Here is a 25,098-nt window from a genome sequence, read left to right as displayed (position 1 = left end):
CCGGCGGTGAAATGCACCCTGTCACACACAGAGTTTCTCAAGGAAGCGGTGATGTTGGGTGCGACATGCTGACGTAGCGCAGGCACACCTTTCTTGGAGAAGTAGTGGCGACTGGGCATCTGGTACTGGGGCACTGCGACGGACATTAGGTCTCAAAAATCCTCTGTGTCCACCAGGCGGAAAGGCAGCATTTCTGTTGCCAACAGCTTGCAGAGGGTGAAAGTCAACCTCTTAGCTTTGTCATGGCTCGGAGGAAATGGCCTTTTAATAGTCCACATCTGAGGGACCGAGATCTGGCTGCTGTGTGGAGATGGTATGGAGTAGGGTGTCCCTGGAAAACTGCTGGTCTGAGAGGAAAGTGCAGGCAGAGACATGATATTGCCTTCATTCAAAGTTGGTGCTCTCGATGTCTCAGAGAGCTCTACAACAGCACCTGTTTCCCCTTCCAAAACAACTGATGATGACCTGCCAAGCACACTGCCTGTTGTGGTTAAAGAGGTGGAAGGTCTGCGTATAAAAACATGTGTGACAGCTGTCCCCACAGTCATAGAGGATGAAGAGCACACGGATGCAGTTGAAGGGGCAGACGGTGGTTGGCCCGCTCCGCTAGGCCACATTGTAGCACAGTGAGCTTCCCACTGGAACTTATGCTTGTTATTCATGTGACAGTCCATGGACGAAGTGGTCAAACTAGTGAGTTTTTGGCCTCTACTTACAGATTGACGACAAAGCCTACAGATCACATGAGTTGGGTGATCCTTTGCAAAGTCAAAAGAGGACCAGGCAATGCAACTATTAGAGCCCATGGAACCTACAGAGCCACCCCGACTTGTGCTCAGAGGAAGAGTTGTGGCTGAGGATGCAGTTGTTGACGTGTTTCAAGTACTCCGTCTTTGTTCAGGAAGGCGCAAGCTAACTTCGTCGTCAGTCTCATCCTCCTCCACCGCCTCTGCTGACCTCCTCGAGTGCCTGACTGTGGGTTGACAGTAAGTGGGATCTAGAACTTCATCATCAAGCGTTGTATTTGCACTCCCTTCACCCTCAGACCTAACCTCTTCCTGCCCTGACTGAATAGTTAAGTTGTCATTCCAATCAGGTATCTGAGTCTCATCATCATCAGTATGTTCCTCATTGTCTCCACCAAGAGGTGTTACAGTTTGTGAATGAGGGTCTACATTATGCTCAGAAACGTGGTCATCAGGGCCTGAATCAGACTCACAAAGCTTCTGGGCATCACTGCAGACCATTTCCTGGTCTGTACTCACTGTAGCTTGGGAGCAGACCTCTGATTCCCAGGCTATAGTGTGACTGAACAGCTCTGCAGACTCACCCATCTCTGTTACACCATACTCTGCAGGGCGGGTGGAGACTTGACAGCTGGTAGAAAGCAAGTGCGATTGGGGTGACAACTCAGAGGACTGTTGTTTTTTTGGATGTTTAGGTTGAGGTGGAGAAGAGACCACTTGTTGGAGCACTTGAGATCCATTCAAGCATGTTCTTTATTTGTGCATCATCTACCTTTGTTACAGTAGTTCGGTTCCGTAAAAAAGGGAGCACATCCGATTGTTCACGGAAAGTAGTAGACATCTTACTTTTGCTTGAAGATGGCCTTTCTTCAGCAGATGTTACTGTAGCTTTACCACCTCCCCCACGGACACAAACTTTTTTTCCCTTTCCAACACGCCTGTTCCCATTTCCTCCAGCATCTGTCCTTTTGCCACTCATTTTGTTTGTGACCAGATTGGACACTTAAAATGTCGTAGCAAAAATAGAGAGGTAGTGTACAATGCAGAGGTGGTCTAGCTTCATTGACAGCTGAAGAACCAACACTGACTACCCCTGACAATGCAACTATGGCCCTAAAACTGGCAGCACTGTTTGCTATAAAAATTGCGTAGCAAAAATGGGCAGGTGTGTAGAATTCAGAGGTGGTGTACCTTGCTTGGCACCAGAGGAACATTAAGTTAGTATCCCAGACACTTTTAGTATGCCACTAAGTGTCAGCACTTTTTGCTATAAAAATTGCGTAGCAAAAATGGGCAGGTGTGTAGAATGCAGAGGTGGTGTACCTTGCTTGGCACCAGAGGAACATTAAGTTAGTATCCCAGACACTTTTAGTATGCCACTGTCAGCACTTTTTGTTATAAAAATTGCGTAGCAAAGGTGGGCAGGTGTGTAGAATTCAGAGGTGGTGTACCTTGCTTGGCACCAGAGGAACACTAAGTTAGTATCCCAGACACTTTTAGTATGCCACTAAGTGTCAGCACTGTTTGCTATAAAAATTGCGCAGCAAAAATGGGCAGGTGTGTAGAATGCAGAGGTGGTGTACCTTGCTTGGCACCAGAGGAACATTAAGTTAGTATCCCAGACACTTTTAGTATGCCACTAAGTGTCAGCACTGTTTGCTATAAAAATTGCGTAGCAAAAATGGGCAGGTGTGTAGAATTCAGAGGTGGTGTACCTTGCTTGGCACCAGAGGAACACTAAGTTAGTATCCCAGACACTTTTAGTATGCCACTAAGTGTCAGCAATGTTTGCTATAAAAATTGCGCAGCAAAAATGGGCAGGTGTGTAGAATGCAGAGGTGGTGTACCTTGCTTGGCACCAGAGAAACATTAAGTTAGCATTAGAGATGAGCGAACCGGTCCCGGTTCGGCTCGAGGTCGGTTCGCCGAACGGAGGTCCCGTTCGAGTTCGGCTCGTCGAACGTTCGACGAACCGAACTCGAACTGCATAGGAAACAATGGCAGGAAATCACAAACACATAAAAACACCTAGAAAACACCCTCAAAGGTGTCCAAAAGGTGACAAACAACTCACAACACATGGGAAAGTGACAAGGACATATACTCATGCGAAAACAAAAGAGCTGGACAAGGAAAAAGAGGAGGACACACAGATATATAAGTATATGCAAGGAAACATTGATTCCATTATTGTGCAACTTGAGCCCTGCTCATTTTAGGCTTCCAATCTGGATAAATTGCCTGAGCTCGCCACGTACGCCTTGGGGATCTTGTCGTGTCCTGCAGCCAGCGTTCTCTCGGAACCTGTCTTCAGTGCTGCTGGGGGTCTGCTGGCAGATAAGCACACGTGTCTGTCCACTGACAATGTGGACATGGCTCTCAGAGGACTTTTCTTCCCCTGGGTCAGCCAGGGGAGGCGAAAGGCACGCGTATTTTTGAGAGTGCTTCATGCAAAGCATCTTTTTCATTTTGAAAAGGGGCATCAACTGATGTCAGTCAAGAGGGGTGTGTGTGGCCCAATTAGTGGCAACGAGGGAGACTGTGGTTGGAGTCCCCTCGCTGTATTTCTAAAAGAACCAAGATGAACAAGTCATGGCTCTCAGAGGACTTTTCTTCCCCTGGGTCAGCCAGGGGACGGGAAAGGCACGCGTATTTTTGAGAGTGCTTCATGCAAAGCATCTTTTTCTTTTTCAAAAGGGGGGTCAACCGATGCCAGTCAAGTGGGGTGTGTGTGGCCCAGTTAGTGGCAACGAGGGAGACTGTGGTTGGAGTCCCCTCGCTGTGTTTCTAAAAGAACCAAGATGAACAAGTCATGGCTCTCAGAGGACTTTTCTTCCCCTGGGTCAGCCAGGGGACGGGAAAGGCACGCGTATTTTTGAGAGTGCTTCATGCAAAGCATCTTTTTCATTTTGAAAAGGGGCATCAACTGATGTCAGTCAAGTGGGGTGTGTGTGGCCCAATTAGTGGCAACGAGGGAGACTGTGGTTGGAGTCCCCTCGCTGTGTTTCTAAAAGAACCAAGATGAACAAGTCATGGCTCTCAGAGGACTTTTCTTCCCCTGGATCAGCCAGGGGACGGGAAAGGCACGCGTATTTTTGAGAGTGCTTCATGCAAAGCATCTTTTTCATTTTGAAAAGGGGCATCAACCGATGTCAGTCAAGTGGGGTGTGTGTGGCCCAATTAGTGGCAACGGGGGAGACTGTGGTTGGAGTCCCCTCGCTGTGTTTCTAAAAGAACCAAGATGAACAAGTCATGGCTCTCAGAGGACTTTTCTTCCCCTGGGTCAGCCAGGGGACGGGAAAGGCACGCGTATTTTTGAGAGTGCTTCATGCAAAGCATCTTTTTCATTTTGAAAAGGGGCATCAACCGATGTCAGTCAAGTGGGGTGTGTGTGGCCCAATTAGTTGCAACGAGGGAGACTGTGGTTGGAGTCCCCTCGCTGTGTTTCTAAAAGAACCAAGATGAACAAGTCATGGCTCTCAGAGGACTTTTCTTCCCCTGGGTCAGCCAGGGGACGGGAAAGGCACGCGTATTTTTGAGAGTGCTTCATGCAAAGCATCTTTTTCTTTTTCAAAAGGGGGCTCAACCGATGCCAGTCAAGTGGGGTGTGTGTGGCCCAGTTAGTGGAAACGAGGGAGACTGTGGTTGGAGTCCCCGCGCTGTGTTTTACATGCTTTTAGAAGGGCATGACATGGCTTAGAGATTGACTTTCAGCATCTGGAAACTGTTGGCTACCAAAATGCTGCCTTTCCAACCTTTTTAACCGAGGATTTTCGAGACCTTATGCCCATCGCAGTGCCCCAAGAGCCGATGCCCAGGCGCCACTCCTTCTCCAACAAAGGCGTGCACGCGCTACACAAGCATGCCGCACTAAACATCACTGATTCCTTGAGAAACTCTGTGTGACAGGGTGCTTTTCACCACAGATAATTGGCCCAGTAAGCATGGACAGGGGCATTACATGTCGCTGACTGGGCAATTTGTTACTGTGGGGAGAGATGGAGAAGGGTCTGCTGTACAAGTCTTGCCGTCCCCATGAGTTGTTTCAATCCTTCTTCTGTATGTAGAAGTTAATACACTGCTTCTGCCTCTTCAACCTCGTGTGGGTCCTCCACCTTGGCGCAAACCCTGTGTGGTCAGGCCACCCTTCCTTGTAACTGCGCACAAGGACTACCACACACCTCCTTACTATGCTGGCAGCAGAGCTCAATGCCATCAGGCGGTCAAAGTTTTACTTTGAAATGTATGGGAAATGTGAGTCACACCGCTGAGAAGTTGTGGACGGTTAGCTCTGGAGACCGAGTTTCATCAATGGTTGTCTCCACTCAACCAGCAGCCAGGGAAGGCCGGGTGCGACAATGATGCAAACATGGGTGCGGCCCTTGGCTGTGACAATGTGACACACGTGCCTTGTGTGGTTCACGTGTTGAACCTGGTTGTCCAGCAATTTTTAAAGCACTATCCTGGCCCACATGGCCTTCTGCAGAGAGCACGGTGTAACGCCTTGCTTGATCCACACACTCAGATGGGCTGTAAATGATAGGCTAGAGGGAAGCCACTCACCAAGCAGGACCCCTAGAACCCTGAAACCCTTTAACTCCTATACAGGGATTAGGAATTGCACAGGGCCCAAGGTGATTAATACCTGTGGAAGGCTGCAGTTCCAGAGAATAGTAGTCAGGCAGGGTCAAAACATTAATTGAGGAACAGGAACAGAATGGGACGGCCAGGACTTAATCAGAAAACAAGCAGAGGTGAAATGCGGATCGGCCAACAAGGTACATAAACAGCAAGCAGGAAAAGTAGTCAGGTAACAAGCACACAAAATCATAAAACTGAACTGGGGGTAAAAGCAGAGCTATGTCTGGCAGTGGTCTGCAGACAGGATGGGCATAAAAAGGGTGTGGTGTCTTCCCATTGGTTGTAGCTGAATGATGGTATTTCATCTGTGAGATACCCACCAGCTACATTCAGCCAGAGATTCTGCATCTGTCAAGGTAATGCAGCCCAGTGGGTGAGCATAACCTGCGTCCACCTGCGCCGCTGGCATCGACTCCTCTCCCATCATCAGCAATATTCATGAAAGGAACACGTTGTCACCTGGCGACCGGAGTACAAATTGACGGAGCGGACTCCGTTGGTGACTTAACAGCCGTGTGCGGCAATGATGCAAACCTGGCTGCGGGCCATCGTCAGGGCAATGTGACACACGTGCCTTGTATTGCTCACGTGTTGAACCTAATTCTCCAGCAATTTTTAAAACACCATCACGGCCTACATGGCCTTGTGCAGCGTGCACGCTCGCTATGTGCTCACTTCCATCGTGCGCACACAGCAGCTCAGCAACTTTCGTCGCTACAGAAGTCTTTAGGTCTGGTGGTTAAACGCCTGAAATGCGATGTGCCGACACGCAGGAATTTGAATCTGCACATGTTGCAGCGTTTGTGGCAGCACCGCCGAACCCTGCTGCAATACGTTATGACATATAGCCTGGGATAACTTGATCCAGAGGTGGTGCAGATCACGCTGCTGGAGTGGTGTCAGATCAAGGACCTATGCACCCTGCTACACAGTTTACAAATGTCGACGAAGATGTTTAGCACTGGCAATGTCATTCTCAGCGTGACAATTCTGGTCATCTACAGGATGGAGCACACTGTAATTATTATTCGGAGTCAGGTGTTGGGACAAGAGGAAGGGGAGGAAGTACAGGAGGAGTCATATGCGGAAGGGATAACAAGATCTACGAGGTCCAGATGGTCAGCGGCACCTATGCGGCAGTCATGGTGAGGGAGAGGGATTAACAAGGGCACATAGTATCAGCAAAAAGTGTTGAGGAAGGTGCAGGAGCCCATGAAGAAATGGAGGACGAACTGGCGATGGGCATGGAAGACTCAGCAGATGAGTGAGAGCTTGCTCACATTTCGGTTGTGCGAGGTTGTGGGGAGAGGGCAGAGGAAGGAGGCACGATTCTCACCTCTCTGCCACCAACACACCAAGGACTTGGTCCTCCTGGATGCACAAGACACATGAGCGCCTTCTTGCTGCACTACCTACAACATGACCCTCGGATTGTACGAATTCAAAGTAATCCAGAATACTGGGTTGCCACACTGTTAGATACCCGGTACAAGACAAAATTTGGCGAAATAATTCCTGCCATAGAAATGGACGCACGTATACAGGAGTATCTGCAGAATGTGGTACGCAATCTTAGATCTACTTTTCCACTAAACACCAGTGCTGCACAGAGTGAATCTCAACGCTTTGTCATGGATAGGAGGAAATGGTCTTTTACTTGTCCACATCTGAGAGACCGAGGGCTGGCTGCTGTGCTGAGATGGCGTTGAGTACGGTGTCCCTGCAGAGTTGCACTTTTGGTCATATACCAAAATGAGTTGAAAAAGGACAGATGCTGGTGGAAAGGGGAACAGGTGTGTTGGAAAGGGGAAAAAGTTTTGGTCCGTGGATTTGGTGGTTAAGCAACAGTAACATTTGCTGAAGAAACACCATCTGTTACAGTGGGGCTGGCAGATTTGGATAAAGTGGTATATACTATGTTACCGCTATATAACGAAAATTAATAAGAAAAGAAAGAGAAAGGTATATATCCCCATCAGCAGTCAGTGTCCACCGTGCTCCCAGTTGGAAAAGGAGAGGTTGGCAACTGGAAGGTTTGGTGGAGGATACAGAGCTGTGTGGCTATGAAACTAATAGTAGCCTGAACCGAGTTAGACGCCATTCGGATCTGGAGACTGGGAGCCCTGTTAGCGTCACAGGGTCCACATGCCCACCCAGCCCAGGAACTCCCTGTTAACAACACAGGGGCCATTGAGTACGCTGACCGTGTGCGTAGGGGCACACCTGTGGACAGCAAGCGCATCAGCAGCAGCAGGCCTGTTAATGCCACTGGGCTGCACAAGCAGGACTGGTAGGACAGGAGCTGGTCTTAACCGTTCTGCGTTACCAACTGTGGTGGTGGCCTGCATCGACACCCTATCCTTGCATACCTCTGGCCTAAAGCCGCAATGGGTTCAACACATGGAGGTGTGCTCTTTCGGAGCATAATAGAAGACTGCGCACCTCCTTGTTGGCTCCAGCCCCTTTTATAACCTGGGTCCGCCCCAAACCAGGGTGAACCACAATGCACCTCCTGGAGACAAAAGTAGAGTGACACGTCATGAGTGGCATAACTAGCGTCCTATTTGGAAACGCAACTTCAATGATGACCTCATGGCTGCCATGACCCAAACACCTCACCAGTCATCGTCTGACCATCAATAATGCGGTGACAAGTGATAGGGGTGGGCCTCTGCAAGCCATTTGGGAGGACACCTGATGCCCTGTGGTCTATATGGGACCCCCACATCAGGGGCAGGGCCAAAGAGTTTATTACCGGACATAGTCTCTGATGCAGTAAGTGCCTGAGCATGCTCAGTAGCATGAAATACAGTCTCTGAAAAAAGACTATCAGCTTTAGCATGGTGTCTAGGCACAAAACAGGACTTAGACCCGGCACGGAATGCAAGCACCTGTGCAAAGAGGCTTTTCACACTTAGTGTGGGAGCATGCGCTGTATCCCGAAATGAAGACTTAGCGTCAGGAATGGCACAGTCAGGCTGAGCATACTCACTAGGCGAAACACTGTAATTAGGCTGCAGCTGGGGTAAATCGGCACACGCATGCGCACTAGCTGCCTCTCCACACTTAGACGTGGAGGGGAAATTGCTCTTGGAGATGCTGTCTATGAACAGAAGGAAAAGCTAAAGGAAGTCTGACTTTCTATCCCTCCGAATTATCAAATGCAGCAATGAATTCCCTGAGTTTGCTATAACATTAGCGTAGCAAAATGTGCATGAGGGTGTCATGTAGAGGTGCTAGAAATAGCTTGGCACCAGTGGGGCACTAATGGAATACAACAGCCAGTTCTATGATGCCACTAAATGGCAGTATTTTTTGCTATCATTATAGCTTATTAAAAACAGAGCAGGAGGGTGTCATGCAGAGGTGCTAGAAATAGCTTGGCACCAGTGGGGCACTAATGGAATACAACAGCCAGTTCTATGATGCCACTAAATGGCAGTATTTTTTGCTATCATTATAGCTTATTAAAAACAGAGCAGGAGGGTGTCCTGCACAGGTGCTAGAAATAGCTTGGCACCAGTGGGGCACTAATGGAATACAACAGCCAGTTCTATGATGCCACTAAATGGCAGTATTTTTTGCTATCATTATAGCTTATTAAAAACAGAGCAGGAGGGTGTCCTGCACAGGTGCTAGAAATAGCTTGGCACCAGTGGGGCACTAATGGAGTACAACAGCCACTTCTTGTATGCCACTAGGTACACTGACTGTTTGCTAGTATAATGGCTTAGTTAAAAAAAGTTTGAGTGTGCAATGCAGGCAGAGGTGCTGCAAATATCTTTACAATAGTGTGAATAGACAAAAGTACAATAGCCACGTTTAGGATGCCACTAGGTACACTGACTGTTTGCTAGTATAATGGCTTAGTTAAAAAAAAGTTTGAGTGTGCAATGCAGGCAGACGTGCTGCAAATATCTTTACAATAGTGTGAATAGACAAAAGTACAATAGCCACGTTTAGGATGCCACTAGGTACACTGACTGTTTGCTAGTATAATGGCTTAGTTAAAAAAAGTTTGAGTGTGCAATGCAGGCAGACGTGCTGCAAATATCTTTGCAATACTGTGACTAGACAAAAGTACAATAGCCACGTTTAGGATGCCACTAAGTACACTGACTGTTTGCTAGCATAATGGCTTAGTTAAAAAGAGTTGGAGTGTGCAGAGGACAGGAGGGTACAGTGCCAGGATTGTGGGGCTCTGGGTAGAGGAATGGAAGCCTGCCTTTCTATTCCCTCCTAATGGTGAAATGCAGGGAGGAAATCCCTGACCTTGGCTACACAGACGCTGTCTCTGTTTTCAGGACCTGTCACCTATGGCTCTGACCCTACTGGTTTGAGCCCTTAAAAGGACTGATAGAAAGTGCTCTCCCTAAGCTGTCTAACGCTGTGTATGGAGCGCATACAGCTGTATCGGCGATAGGACTCAGGAGGACGGAGCTGTGACAGTGATGTCTGACACCAAAGACGCAGAAGAGATAATGGCGTCCTGGAGGAAAATGTCCGGTTTTATAATGCAGGGACATGTGACATGGACATCCTATCACACATGCCGTTGCTTCTCTGGCTAAAAGTCCACTTAGCTGTGTGTGTGTCTGGGATTGGCTGACATGCTGGCCCGCCCCACTACACGCACGCGCTTAGGGAAGGAAGACAAGGAAAAAAAAAAAAAATGGCGATCGCCATTATAGAAACAGCAGTGATCTGAAGGCGCTGTTCACGCACACTATACACTGAAATGTCATAATAGTGTGATTCACAGAGTGACTTACACTATTACAGCGGAAACCAAGCTAGGAATTAGCTGTTTTTTTGCTGCTAGAACCGTTCTCGAACGTTTCTAGAACTATCGAGCTTTTGCAAAAAGCTCGAGTTCTAGTTCGATCTAGAACAGGCCCCAAAATCACTCGAGCCTAGAACTGGAGAACCTCGAACCGCGAACCGCGCTCAACTCTAGTTAGCATCCCAGACACATTTAGTATGCCACTAAGTGTCAGCACTGTTTGCTATAAAAATTGCGTAGCAAAAATGGGCAGGTGTGTAGAATGCAGAGGTGGTGTACCTTGCGTGGCACCAGAGGAACACTAAGTTAGTATCCCACCGAACTTTTACCAATTCGTTCAAGTTCGTCGAACGACTCGAACACACCCCAAAATCACTCGAACATGAAATTGGTGAACCTCGAACATCGCTCATCTCTACTTTTAACGTCCATGTAAATAGACTTCTGACCATGGCCATTTCTAGCTTTTCTGCTGCCTGGGCTGAAAACCTAAATGGTGCCTCCCCCAACTCACTAAGCAATGAATAAAGTGTACACCTAAATATATACAGTATATATCAGCAATGAAGAAACCATATACTGAAGTATACACAGGTATCCGGAATTTAAAAAAAACCCCAAAAAAATATACACTTTATCAGTAGTGAATTTTATAAAACTAAGTATATACCAGCATTCAGCAATGAAAAATACTTCCACATAAATATATATCAGCAAGTAGTAGTGAATTAACTAACTACATAGTCACATTTAATATTGCGGTAATTATGCATCGTTTTATTCCCAGATTATAATAACTGATATTATTGCAGTAATCATCCATACTCAAATAATGGTTGATTATCATAGTAATAAATTTGCATACTAGTTGTAGACCTATGATGTCCCCCATTGTGGTCCTTATACAGTACAATATCTCATATTCTGTTCCCAATATAATAATAATGTCCCCTCAATATAATAACAATAATGTCCCCTCACTGTGCCCTATACAGTAAAACCAAAAAAGTCCGTGGAGCCTCTGTTAGAAGTCTCAACACAGAAACCACTAATCTCAGGGAGACCAGCCAGAGAAAACACTGCCAACAGCCAGCGAGGGCGCTCAAGACAGTGAAATCCTGTCCATCCTGTCTGTGGATGGATACCTGCCCTTGGTATTTCCCTTGTCATATCTTTAAACTTGTCAAAGAGTTGGATGTTGACTAAAAGGGCCACTTAATATGGTGGTTATGGTGGTCTCCTAAAAAGAGCCATCCCTTGGCTGGGTCCTTCCCGGAGGGATATCTGGCTGGTTTCTGTGTTAAGACTCCTAACAGAGGCTCCACGGACTTTTTTGATTTGCATATTTCCCAGGGGACAATGTACCTAGGATTTCACTGTCTTGAGCACCCTTGCTGGCTGCCGGCAGTGTTTTCTCTGGCTGGTCTCCCCGAGATCAGTGATTGTTTTGTCTTGTTGGTCTACTAGGCATTGCTCCAACCTGGCCAGAATCCTACTCAACACTGATGAGGGGCAATAGCCCGAAACAGCTGTCTGTGGATGGATACCTTGCCTTAGAATTTCCCTTGTCATATCTTTAAACTTGTCAAACAGTTGGATGTTGACTAAAAGGGCCACTTAGTATGGTGGTTATGGTGGTCTCCTAAAAAGAGCCACCCCTTGGCTGGGTCCTTCCCGGAGGGATATCTGGCTGGTTTCTGTGTTGAGACTCCTAACAGAGGCTCCACGAACTTTTTTGATTTGCATATTTCCCAGGGGGCAATGTACCTAGGATTTCACTGTCTTGAGCGCCCTCGCTGGCTGCCGGTAGTGTTTTCTCTGGCTGGTCTCCCCGAGATCAGTGATTGTTTTGTCTATACAGTAAAATGTCCCCCATGGTAGCCTCAAAATAGAAATAATGTCTCCCATTCTGCCCCTCATACAGTGTGATCTTACCTATTTTAGTCTCCCTCCATTCAGTAAATGTCACACATTGTAGCCCCCACACAATATAAGTTACCTGTTTGTGACCCCCATACATTATAACACTCACCATCGTGGCTCTCATACAATGTCCTTCTGTGGCTTCCATACTCTATAATGTCCTTCTCTGTGGCCTCTATACAATATAATGTTTACCTCTTTGGCTCTCCTTACATGATAATTAAAAAAAGCAACCATTATACTCACTCTATCCTGTTAACATGATGAGCAGATTCTTTCAAAAGTCATGTTGAGGACAAACACCACTCCAAAAATACCACTGGCACCAGTTGGCTCCCCTCTTCCCCGCACTCGCCATCCTTACTCTTTTGTCTGAGATGCTATGACTGGTTTCTGTCTACTGACCAGAGCACAGTGTCTCATTCTGACAGTAAAGAAACAGCAAAGACCAAGCCATAGTTTTAAATAACCACAGCTATAGTGGTGTCTAAAGGTTTGGGCACCATTGGTCAAAATTATGGTTACTGTGAACAGTTGAGCAGGTTGAAGATGAAATGATGTCTAAAAGGCATAAAGATGACACATTTCCTTTGCGTTTTAGGTCCCCCCCAAAAAATATTTTCTTCTATATTTTAAAATGAGCAAAAAAGGAAAATGGACCAATGCAAAAGTTTGGGCACCCTGCATGGTTGTTGCCGAATAGCACCCCCTTTGACAAGTATCACAGCTTGTAAAAACTTTTTCTAGCCAGCCAAGACTCTTTCACTTCTTGTTTGAGGGATTTTCATTCATTCCTCCCAAAACCCTGCTCTATTGAGGTCTTGCCACAGATTTTCAATACAGAACAGGGGACTGTGAGGGCCTTTGTAAAACCTTTTAGGTAGTCTATTGTGGATTTTGACTTGACTTTGACTTTAGGATCAGTATCCATTTGTAGAAGCCATCCTCTGTTCAACTCCAGCTTGTTTACAAATGGTGTTAAGTTTACATCAAGAATTTGTTGAAACTTCATTGAATTAATTCTTCCCTCTACCAGTGAAATGTTCCCTGTGCCATTAGCTTCAACGCAACTCCAAAATATGAATCATCCACCCCCATGCATAATGGTTGTCGAGATGTTCTTTTCCTGAAATTCTGTGCCCTTTTTTCTCCACACACATGTTTGATTATTGTGGCCAAACAGTTCTCTTTTAACCTCATTGGTCCACAGGACTTGTTTCCAAAATGCATCAAGCTTGTTTAGATGTTCTTTTGCATACTTCTGAAGCTGAATTTTATGGAGAGAATGCAGGAGAGGTTTTCTTCTGATGACTCTTCCATGAAGGCCATATTTGAGCAGGTGTCTTTGAACAGTAGAACAATGTAACACAACTTCAGAGTCTGCTAAATCTTCCTGAAGGTCTTTTTCAGTCAGCAGGGGTTCTGATTTACCTCTCTAGGAATTCTATGAGCAACTCTCACAGAAATTTTGCTTGGTCTTCTAGACCTTATCTTACCTCCATTGTTCCTGTTAACTGCAATTACTTAACTATATTTCAAAATTGAGGAAAGGGCAACTTGAAAAGGCCTTGCTATCATCTTATAGCCTTCTCATGGTTTCTGGGCCTCCACCACTTTCATTGTAAGCAGCTCCTTAGAATAACCAATGGTTGCTGTTTTTTGGCACAAGGTTAGAGGAGCCTGTTTTTATAAAGCTGTAAAATTTGCATCACCTGATCTTTCCTAAGAAAGATAGTCAACAATCCATAACAATAACATGCTAATTAAGGTCTGAAACCTTGGTCAAAGTTATCTGAGTACACAAACTTTTGCATCAGCCCATTTTCCTTTTTTGGAATTCTTCAAATGTAAAAGATGAAAATATATATTTTTGCCTAAAGCACAAAGAAACTGTGTCATCTTTAACTTTATACCTTTTAGAGAGCACTTCATCTTCAACTTGCTTAATTATTCACAATAGCAGTAATTTTGAGCAGGGGTGCCCAAACTTGTACATGCCAATGTATTTCATAAGGGACCCCTTTTTGTTTATATATTAAATACCATATGATATTTTATGTTTCCTTAACAAATGACGTAATTATTTCTTTTACAACAGTACAAAATTATATTAATCAATACGTGAACCTGACAAATGCTCATTGCTTAGGGCTTTGGCTTTAGCTTTTGAAATGTGATCTAACTAGAAAAAGAGACCTCTTTTCAGTCTCTTGGGATAGTTTTATGGCTCATTTCTTATCAAGGGATCACTGGAAATTACGTCAACTGCCCTTTGGCATATCGATGAGTCAGACATGTTAAGATAAAATATTTGTGTCCTCACATCCTAAATTATTGTTCCTACTAAGAACAAGCTTAGGCTATGTTCTAAGGATGTGCTGTACATTTTCCATCTGGGTTTGCAGGCAAAAAAATCTAAAGCGTATGACACCACCAGAAAAGTGGAAAATATTTCAACAAATTTCATCTATATGATGCTTAAAAAAAATGTGCAGTTATGGATATGCAACAAGGATTTAAAATCTGCAGTATGTCCAATTTATCTGTGGATTTACCCATAAATTTTATTGTCTTCAATACATAGTGTGAAATTTGTGGCAAATTTGAGACAATATCTATATGGTAACCATATTGTACACAGTATCCATTTCTTCACTAACAACATTTAAACTTAAAATTACACTGCCATCTGAAAATTACACTGCCAGTCTAACCTAAAAAATATATTTTCATTAATTTTTCATCAGAAACGTACAGTGGGTATGGATAGTATTCAGACCCTTTTAAATGTTTCACTCTTTGTTACATTGCAGCCATTTGGTAATTTTTTCCTCATTAATGTTAAAATTGTCTCTTCAGGGAGGAAGGAAACAAGCTCTACTGGGGTCTAAGGGGAAAACTTTCCTCCTTGCGGAGACTGACAAACCAGTCTGGATGTCAGTGGTGAGCAGTCATAGCTGCAATGCCACTCTGGGTAATATTCAAATTGTCTCTTCAGGGAGGAAGGAGACAAACTTTAGTGCCACCTATTGAAAGTAGCAGTACTAAACGTCAAAACTGGCCCTTTAACAAGCCTTTTCATATGACCTAGGATTTATGCCAGATCAGACCCCCAATCTGCAGACACGGCGTTTCGGGATTATTGTCCCTCATCAGGGCAAAGTATGAGATCTGATCTTGCTGAATTAGAAGCTGTACTGGGCTCTAAGGGGAAAACTTTTCTCCTTGCGGAGACTGACAAACCAATCTGTCAGTGGTTAGGAGTCTTATAGCTGCAATGCTCCTCTGAGTAATATTCAAATTGTCTCCTCAGGAGGAAGGAGACAAACTCTAGTGCCACTAATGGAAAGTAGTAATGTACACTCTACACCTCATCTTGACGGAAAAAAACCTAAAATGTAGACATTTTTGCAAATTTATTAAACAAGAAAAACTGAAATATCACATGGTCATTAGTATTCAGTCTCTTTGATCTGACACTCATATTTAAGCCACGTGCTGTCCATTTTCTTGGGATCCTCCTTGAGATGGTTTTACTCCTTCATTAGAGTCCAGCTGTGTTTAATTAAACTGATAGGACTTGATTTGGAAAGGCAGACACCTGTCTATATAAGACCTCACAGCTCACAGTGTATCTCATACCAAATGAGAATCATCAGGTCAAAAGGAACTGCCCAAGGAGGTCAAAGACAGAATTCTGGCAAGGCACAGATCTGGCCAAGGTTACAAAATAATTTTTGCATTACTCAAGGTTCCTAAAAGCACAGTGGCCTCCATAATCCTTAAATGGAAGAATTTTGGGACCACCAGAACTCTTCCTAGACCTGGCCATCCAGCAAAACTGAGCAATTGTGGGAGAAGAGCCTTGGTGAGAGAGGTAAAGAAGAACCCCAAGATCACTGTGGCTGAGCTCCAGAGATGTAGTAGGGAGATGGGAGAAAGTTCCACAAAGTCAATTATCACTGCAGCCCTCCACCAGTCGGGCCTTCACGGCAGAGTGGCCCAACGGAAGCCTCTCCTCAGTGCAAGACATATAAAAACCTGCATAGAGTTTACAAAAAACACATGAAGCACTCCCAGATTATGAGAAATAAAATTCTCTGGTCTGAGGAGATGAATTTAGAACATTTTGGTGATAATTCTAACTGGTCTGTGTGGAGAAAACCATGCACTGCTCATCACCTGCCCAATACAATCCCAACAGTGAAACATGGTGGTGGCAGCATCATGCTATGAGGATGTTTTTAAGCTGCAGAGGCAGGACGACTGGTTGCAATTGAAGGAAAGATGAATGTGGCCAAGTACAGAGATGTCCTGGAAGAAAACCTCTTCCAGAGTGCTATGCACCTCAGACTTGGCCAAACGTTCATCTTCCAACAAGACAATGACCCTAAGCACACAGCAAAAATAACAAAGGAGTGGCTTCAGAATAATTCTGTGACCATTCTTGACTGGTCCAGCCAGAGCCCTGACCTACACCCCATTGAGCATCTCTGAAGAGACCTGAAAATAGCTGTCCACCAACGTTCACCATCCAACCTAACAGAACTGGATAAGATCTGCAAGGAAGAATGGCAGAGAATCCCCAAATCTAGGTGTGAAAAACATGTTGCATCATTCCCAAGAAGACTCATGGCTGTACTAGCACAAAAAGGTCTTCTATTTAATACTGAGCAAAGGGTCTGAATACTGATGATCATGTGATATTTCAGTTTTTCTTGTTTAATAAATTTGCAAAAATTTACAAAGACTGAAAAATGTAAAGGAGTCTGAATACTTTCCGTACCCGCTGTTCATCATTCCCTACTTTACCCTTTTGGTAGCAAAAAACAAGAGGGTAAACTTCTGTAAAATCCCAATATCCACTGATCAGAGACCATATTCCCATTAAAAATGGAAAGAACAGGGTTAAATGGTTTACATAGAAGGGGTAAGATGCTTTAACAAAACAATCAATTCTTATAAATAAACTTTGTAGAAGCACAATTATTTTTCTCTACAGTATGACTTTGGATTAGATACTGTAATTACAGTCATGGCGGAAAGTGTTGGCAGTGTCAACTTGGCACTCTTGAAATTGTTCCAAAACATCATGTACTTCTCCAAGAAAATTAGTGCAATTACACATTTTGTTATACACATGTTTATTTCGTTTGTGTGTATTGGAACAACAGAAAAAAAAAACAGAGGGAAAAATACAAATTGGACATAATGTACACCTCGAAAAATAGGCTGGACAAAATTATTGGCACCCTCAACTTAAGATTTAGTTGCACACCCTTTATAACAAATAACTGCAATCAATCGCTTCCTATAACTATCAACAATTTTCTTACACCTCTCAATTGGAATTTTTGACCACCTTTGTTTTGCAAATTGCTTCGGGTCTCTCATATTTGAAGGGTGCCTTCTCCAACAGCAATTTAAAGATCTCTCTACAGATGTTCAATGGGATTTAGATCTGAATGCATTTCTGGCACTTAAGAACTCTTTCTTCAGTGCTTTGTTTCCATCCATTTCTGGGTGCGTCTTGAAGTACATTTGGGGTCATTGTTGTGCTGGGAGACTCATGATCCAGGACTCAAACCCACCTTTCTGACATTGGGCACTACACTGCAACCCAAATCCTCAGGCAATCTTCAGATTTCAGGATGCTTTGCGCAAACTGAAGGCACACAGTACCAGAGGGAGCAAAACAACCCTAAAACATTTTTGGACTTTCACCATATTTGACTGTACTGTGTTCTTTTCTTTGTAGGTCTCATTATGTTTTTGGTAAACAGTAGAATGATGTGCTTTACCAAAAAGCTCTATCTTGGTCTCATCAGTCCACAAAATGCTTTTGCAGATGGATTTTTGGTTACTGCCATACATTTTGTCAAGCTGCAGTCTAGCATTTTTATGTCATTAGGTCAGCATTGGGGTCCTACTAGGTCTCCTGCCATAGAATTTAATTTTATTCAAATGTTGATGGATAGTTTGCGCCGACAATGATGCTGAGGATGCTTATCCACCAACTATCCTACGTTACAACCATTCATCAATTTTTCTCTTCCGTCCACATCCAGGGACATTAGCTACAGTGCCAAGAGTTGTAAGCTTCTTGATTATGTAATGCACCATGGACAAAGGCACATCAAGATCTCTAAAGATATATATGTAACCTTGGGATTGTTGATATTTTTCAAGAACTTTGATTCTCAACACCTCAGACATTACTCTTCTCCTCCTTCTGTTCTCCATGCTTAATGAGGCACACAGGCACACAAGGCAAATATTGAGTCAACTTCTCCCCTTTTTATCTGGTTTCAAGTATGATTTTCATATTGCCCACACCTGTTGCTTGCCACAGGTGAGTTTCAATGAGCATCACATGCTTAAATCAAATTATTTTCCATAATTTTGGAAAGGTGGCAACAATATTATCCGGAGGATTTTTGGGGGGTTTGTGTAAAATTATGTCCCATTTGCCTTTTTTTCTCAGGTTTTTTTTTATGTTGTTCCAATACACATAAAAGAAATAAGCGTGTTTATGACATAACATGTGTAACTGCAATAATTTTCCAGAAGAAATAATTAATTTTCTAGAACAATTTCAAGGGTGCCAACACTTTCAGCCATGACAGTATGTTTGTGTGCATGGATGTGTGTGGGCACACAAATATATGAGAACTAAGATGCAGCTATCAGTAAGGTTTAAAAAAAACCAAACATTAACTTTATTTTAATAGTACTAATTTAATTGAAATGTCTTACATCTGTTTTCACTTCAGGTGGATGGATTTCTCACTCTACTTTTTGGCCTGGCCAGTATAAATACACTTACCCTAATCAGTGTAACTCGCTATATTAAAGGTTGCCATCCACAAAGAGGTAAGTAAGCATTGAAGAGACCTCTACCTAGTAGTTTCTGAAACTTCCTTTCATTTGCAAATATTAACGCCTCATCCCTGTGGACAACATTTGACCCTTAGCAGGTCTCCATGTAAGAATTTTTTTAAAATATTTTCCTTGACATATTCTCTTGACATCTTATGTTAAAGCAATTTTAAGCAAATAAGTGTTACTATTTACAAATTGAGAAGTTCTAAGATTTTGAACATTATAGCAAATTTAAACACAAAATATATGGAAACGCCAGAATATATGAAAAAGCTATATCTGGAATTGGACCTATCTCAAAAGACTTTAATATTTCATTTTTTTAATGTCTTCCCGCAAAAAATCCCAACACAATTTCTAACAACTATAACATCACAAAAGTTAAAGCCATTATGACTAGACTTGAGCGAATAAATTTGCAGGATCCTGCCATATCGGGATTTCGAATCCGCCAGCCCAGAACCCTGAAAACCTCTAAATGCCTGCATCCCTGGCACCTCTTCTAATTAGTAAATCTGGCATGACATTATCATTAAACGAAAAACTTTGCATCAAGCCTACTAATGAGAAGTGCCATGGATGATGGTAAGTAGAAAAATATTTGCAGAGCTCTAGTCCGGCACCCACTGGACCAGGGTCCTGCAAATCTTTTGGCTGAAATTTAATTATGGCATATCATCTATAAAACTCTAAATGGATGATCAAAGAATTGTAGAAAATATGGTTATTACTAATTTATTCTTTGGCATTGCACATGGCTTTCAAAGACACAACTGACTTTCAGCTTCTTATTTAGCTATACATGTTCTTCTGCATGTGCCCTCATGTTACGGCATGAATTGTTACTGTAATATATGACTAGGAAAAAGTGGCATCCTGCTCACCTTCCAGCAGCCTGTAGTTACCCTTTTTCTACCTGGAGGCTTTCTGTAAATCCTCAACAATCACCAAAAAAATTCATCTAATGTATAAAATGAGATAGTTGATGGAAATAATGCACCATATGTCTTTGTGACACTCATGCTATCATAAGGGAGGTGAAATTAGAAGAATCAGCTGATAAGTTAATTATGGCTGAACTGGGCATCTTCCGATCCCATAGAAAAAGACGGTAAAAAAGATCAGTTATGTTGTTTAGCAAAATCCTGAGATGACTCTAAGTGGTTGTTCCCTTCTCCCAGATTAAAAAGAACACATGCAATCCACCTAATGACATAGAAGATGATGGGCTACAATTTTAAGTTATTCCACTTAGATTTTCCATTTACCTCCAGAGCAGTCATATATTTCAGACTAGTCAATACATCAAGGAAATCCTCACCTTGATGACCCTGAACACCGCTTCTGGTTAATACATCTGTAAAAAATTGAAAGATGAACAGGGTCACTGGTGGAGCAAACTAGAACAGGAAGATTTTAGAAATATATCAGCAGTGACGCACTTTGTTCATTTTCACCCTTTGGACATTGACCTTACACCTTTACCTCCACTGCTAATTTTTCACTTTTAAGTTTGCATTTCTCCCTCCTCTTCTACCAAAAGCCATAAATTCTTTATGTTTCCATTGACAGAGCTGTATGAGGGCTTAATTCTTTTCAGAGACAAGTTGTAGTTTTGAATGACATCATTCATATCAACATACAATGTACTGAAAACGGAAAAAACTGGAAATAAACTCCCAAGTGGAATGAAATAGAGTAAAAATGCAATTCCACCATTGTTATTAGTGCCTTATCTTTACAACTTTCATTGTACAGTAAAAATGACCCTGCAGCATGATTCTCTGGGTCAGCACGATTACGGCAATAGTAAATCTTTATAGTTTTGTTAAGTAGTGAAAAAATGTCAAAACTTAAAAAATATATATATTTTTTGTATTTCTTATGCGATTTTCAAAACCAGTAATGTTTTTATTTTTCCATCAATTGAGTTTCGGGAAGACTTGTTTTTTACTTGGTAAGTTGACAGTTTTATTGACACCAATTTGGGGCACACACAATATATAATAAAAGTGTGTCTACCCCTCACATTTTTGCAAATATTTTCTTATATCTTTTTATGGGACAACAGTGTAGATATGACACTTTGATACAATGTAAAGTAGTCAGTGTACAACTTGTAACAGTGTAAATTTGGTGTGTCCTCTAAAAAAAACTCAACACTCAGCCATTAATGTCTAAACCGCTGGCAACAAAAGTGAGTACACTCCTAAGTTAGAATAGCCAAATTGTGCCAAAGTGTCAATATTTTGTGTGGTCACCATTATTTACAAGTGGTCTTAACTCCCTTAAGCATGAAGTTCACTAGAGCTTCACAGGAGCCACTGGAATCCTCTTCCACTCCTCCATGATGACAGCACTGTGCTAGTGGATGTTAGAGACCTTGTGCTCTTTAACCTTCCATTTGAGGATGCCACATAGATGCTCAATTACTGTAGGTTTAGGACTGGAGACTTGCTTGGCCAGTCCAGCACCTTTACCCTCAGTTTCATTAGCAAGGCAGTGGTGGTCTTAGAGGTGTGTTTGGGATTGTTATTATATTGGAACATTGTCTTGTGGCTCAGTTCCCAAAGGGAGAGGATCATGCTCTGCTTCAGTATGTCACAGTACATGTTGGCATTCATGGCTCCCTCAATGAACTGTAGGTCCTCACAGCTGGCAGTACTCATGCAGTTCCAAACCTTGACACTCCACCACCATTCTTGACTGTAAGCAAGACACACTTGTCTTTATACTCCTCACTTAGTTGCATCAAAACACTTGACACCATATGAACCAAATAAGTTTATCTTGTTCTCATTAGACCACAGGACATGATTCCAGTAATCCATGTCCTTAGTCTGCTTGTCTTTAGCAAACTGTTTGCGGGCATTTTTGTGTATCATCTTTAGAAGAGGCTTCCTTCTGGAATGACAGCCATGCAGACAAATTTGATGCAGTGTGCGATGTATGGTCTGAGCACGGAAAGGCTGAACTCCGACCCTTTAACCTCTGCAGCAATGCTGGCAGCACTCATACATCTATTTTGAAAAGATAACATCTTTATATGATGCTGAGCATGTGCACTCAACTTCTTTGGTTGACAATTTATTTTTATTGGGGGAAAGAGGATGATTCAAATTTTGACATACTTTTATTATTTTAAAAAACTTTCTTTTTTATTTGCTTTTTGTTATTTCCTTTATGGAACTGCAATACCATACCATTTGACTGAGCTTCACATGAGGACAAACATGGCAGTGGTGGAGGCATTCATCAGACCCCTGCCTGCCATGCTAACCCATCGATGTCCCATGCTCACGTTGCGGGGTGTGGTTAGTGGGAGTGAATTTTCAAGAACACCAGCAACCTCTCCTATTAAATGCTGGTCAGAGATTGACTGCAGCATTTAAATGGTTAACAACAGCCTGCTATGAAACATGTCCGCTCCATACATTTTGCATTGAAGGGTTAATGAGTGTAACTTGAGGATGCATTTCAGCCAAAGTGGTAATTTCTAATTTTCTTCAAATTGGTCTCTTTTTTTATATATATATTTTTTACCAAATACATCACTAACACTTATATTCTATTCTACAGCAAACTGCATTAGCAATGGCAGCATTACAATATCATTGATACTGATCTGGATTGCAGCTTTGTTTTGGTCAATGGCACCTTTACTAGGTTGGGGAAGCTACAGAGGTGAGTTTCTTACAAACTGGGTTATTGCATATTACAAATGATAGTGGGTATGAATAACAAAAACAAAATCTAAAATGGAAAGCTAAGAACATACATGTAAAAAAATTTCTAAATCAGATATTAGATATGAGCAATTTGATTGCGCTGCCTTAGGGGTACTTTGCACGTTGCGACATCGCAAGCCGATGCTGCGATGTCGAGTGCGATAGTCCCCGCCCCCGTCGCAGCAGCGATATCTTGTGATTGCTGGCGTAACGAACATTATCACTACGCCAGCTTCACATGCACTCACCTGCCCTGCGACGTCGCTCTAGCCGGCGATCCGCCTCCTTCCTAAGGGGGCGGGTCGTGCGGCGTCACAGCGACGTCACACGGCAGGCGGCCAATAGCAGCGGAGGGGCGGAGATGAGCAGGATGTAAACATCCCGCCCACCTTCTTCCTTCCGCATTACAGCCGGGGCGCAGGTAGGAGATGTTCCTCGCTCCTGCGGCTTCACACACAGCGATGTGTGCTACCGCAGGAACGAGGAACTACATCGTACCTGTCGCTGCACCAGCATTATGGAAATGTCGGACCCTACACCGTTGATACGATAACGACGCTTTTGTGCTCGTTAATCGTATCAAAAAGGATTTGCACACTACGATATCGCCTGCGACGCCGGATGTGCGTCACTTTCGATTTGACCCCCACCGACATCGCACCTGCGATGTCTTAGTGTGCAAAGCCCGCCTTAGTCCAGTATCCATAAGACCAACAGAACCTAATTTATTTGCCATGACCCTCTAATTATTACCTCCTGTGTGGTGAAATGAGCCTAAAGTGTGTTCCAGGATACTACCCACATTGAAACCAGTATGTCCAGAGGCACATATCATTAAATAATTTTTTTGAATATTGCCTTAAATTGCAGGATGCTTTCTGAGCTCGTCATTATTTTTATTAATGCTGTCTGAGTTTTGTATAATTGAGATGTTATATACACGTGAGAGTGTATTACACTTCATTCTGTGATTGGCTCAATATTTGTTATGTATGTTCCACTGGATTGTAATATTCCATCGTTGTTTGCATGGTTATAGTCCCTCATTTTATTTAGTATTTTATACATATTGGGGATATATTTATTGTATTAGGCAATCAGTGATAACGGCACAATATACTTTTTCGGGTATACAGTGTATAGGGCTGATATAAAAGCTAAGTTAAGCTATTTTTCCCCAAAAATTCAAGAATTATTCACAGCAACAAAAGGGCAACAGTATTTACCTGCCCAGGCTACAGACTCTAATGCACTAACAGGATTTAGCAAAACCCCTTAATAAAGATGGAGGCAAGACAGGTACAAAACACTGATGTAGCAACAACACACACTACCAATCCATGGATGAGGTGATTGCTTAGTATTAAAATTGCACACAAAAAGGCTTGCATAGGGAACTGTTCACGCAGTATCTGGTTGAGGCTATGTGCCCACAGACAAAAGATGGAGCAGATTCTTCTCCAGCAATATCTGGAGTATCTCCCAGAAAATCACACCAAAACTTTGGTGCTTTTTTGGTGCGTTTTTGTGTCCATTTTTTGTGTTTTTGGTGCGGAATTTGGTGCGGAATCTGGAATGGAATTTGGTGCGGATTTTAAACATTGTACACTGTTGTGTGTATGAATAAAGTGTGTATGAATAAAGCTAGGATTAGGTTGAGGGAAAAAAAGGTTCTTGATGTTATTTATATCAATATATGTCAAATATGCACAAAAGATGCAGGAAAAAAACCCTGTGGGAACAGACCTGCGTATTTGTTGCGAATTTGTTGTTTATTTTTGGCATCACATTCACTTGCATAGGCAAAATCCGCAGGAATAATTGACATGCTGCAGATCATTCCGCAGGGAAATCCGCACTATTTGGCAGCGGAAAAAAACAAAGCATGGGCACAAGACTTCTACAATGTCATAGAAATGGCTGGGGACTCACTGTACTGCGGATTTTGTAGAAATCCGCAGCAAATCCGTGAAAAAAATTGCGGCAAATTCTGCGATAAATCCACAGCGTGGGCACAGGGCCTTATAGCCTATTAGTGACACCCATACTACTAGATTAGGTGGTCTGCCCAGCACTATAGAAGTGCACCACACACAAACGAAGACCCTGGTTTACAAGGCGGACACTGTGAACAATTAGTGTATGGGGCTGAAAGAAGTTAAGGAGCCCGCATTTCTCTTCATTCTTCTATGGTATTTAGTGTTCGCTCACACTGGTGATGATTCTCTCATAGTTGAGAATCGGATGCAATATGCTAATGACACTCAACTCAAATTCTGCTATGAACGTGGGCCAAGTGTCATTGACTGTTATTTCGATTCTATCACATGGAAGAATTGGATCACAGGTGTGGAGAAGATGGAGAACATAATTTCTCCATTGTCTAAGTTGGTGT

General features: G+C 43.1%; 1 protein-coding gene across 1 annotated transcript in view; it reads left to right on the top strand.

The window, feature by feature from the left end:
* LOC142295084 (visual pigment-like receptor peropsin) overlaps positions 1-25,098 on the top strand; it is a 69,698-nt gene that overhangs the window by 38,830 nt on the left and 5,770 nt on the right. The window contains exons 3-4 of the mRNA XM_075338153.1: positions 18,867-18,966; positions 22,555-22,659. Coding sequence (XP_075194268.1) covers positions 18,867-18,966; positions 22,555-22,659 — 205 coding nt within the window. The remainder of the gene's footprint in view (positions 1-18,866; positions 18,967-22,554; positions 22,660-25,098) is intronic.

This window comes from Anomaloglossus baeobatrachus, chromosome 3 (assembly GCF_048569485.1).
Source record: "Anomaloglossus baeobatrachus isolate aAnoBae1 chromosome 3, aAnoBae1.hap1, whole genome shotgun sequence".
Classification (NCBI taxonomy): Eukaryota; Metazoa; Chordata; class Amphibia; order Anura; family Aromobatidae; genus Anomaloglossus; species Anomaloglossus baeobatrachus.
The sequence above is the reverse complement of the archived record's forward strand: the minus strand, read 5'-3'. Positions and strand labels throughout refer to the sequence as shown.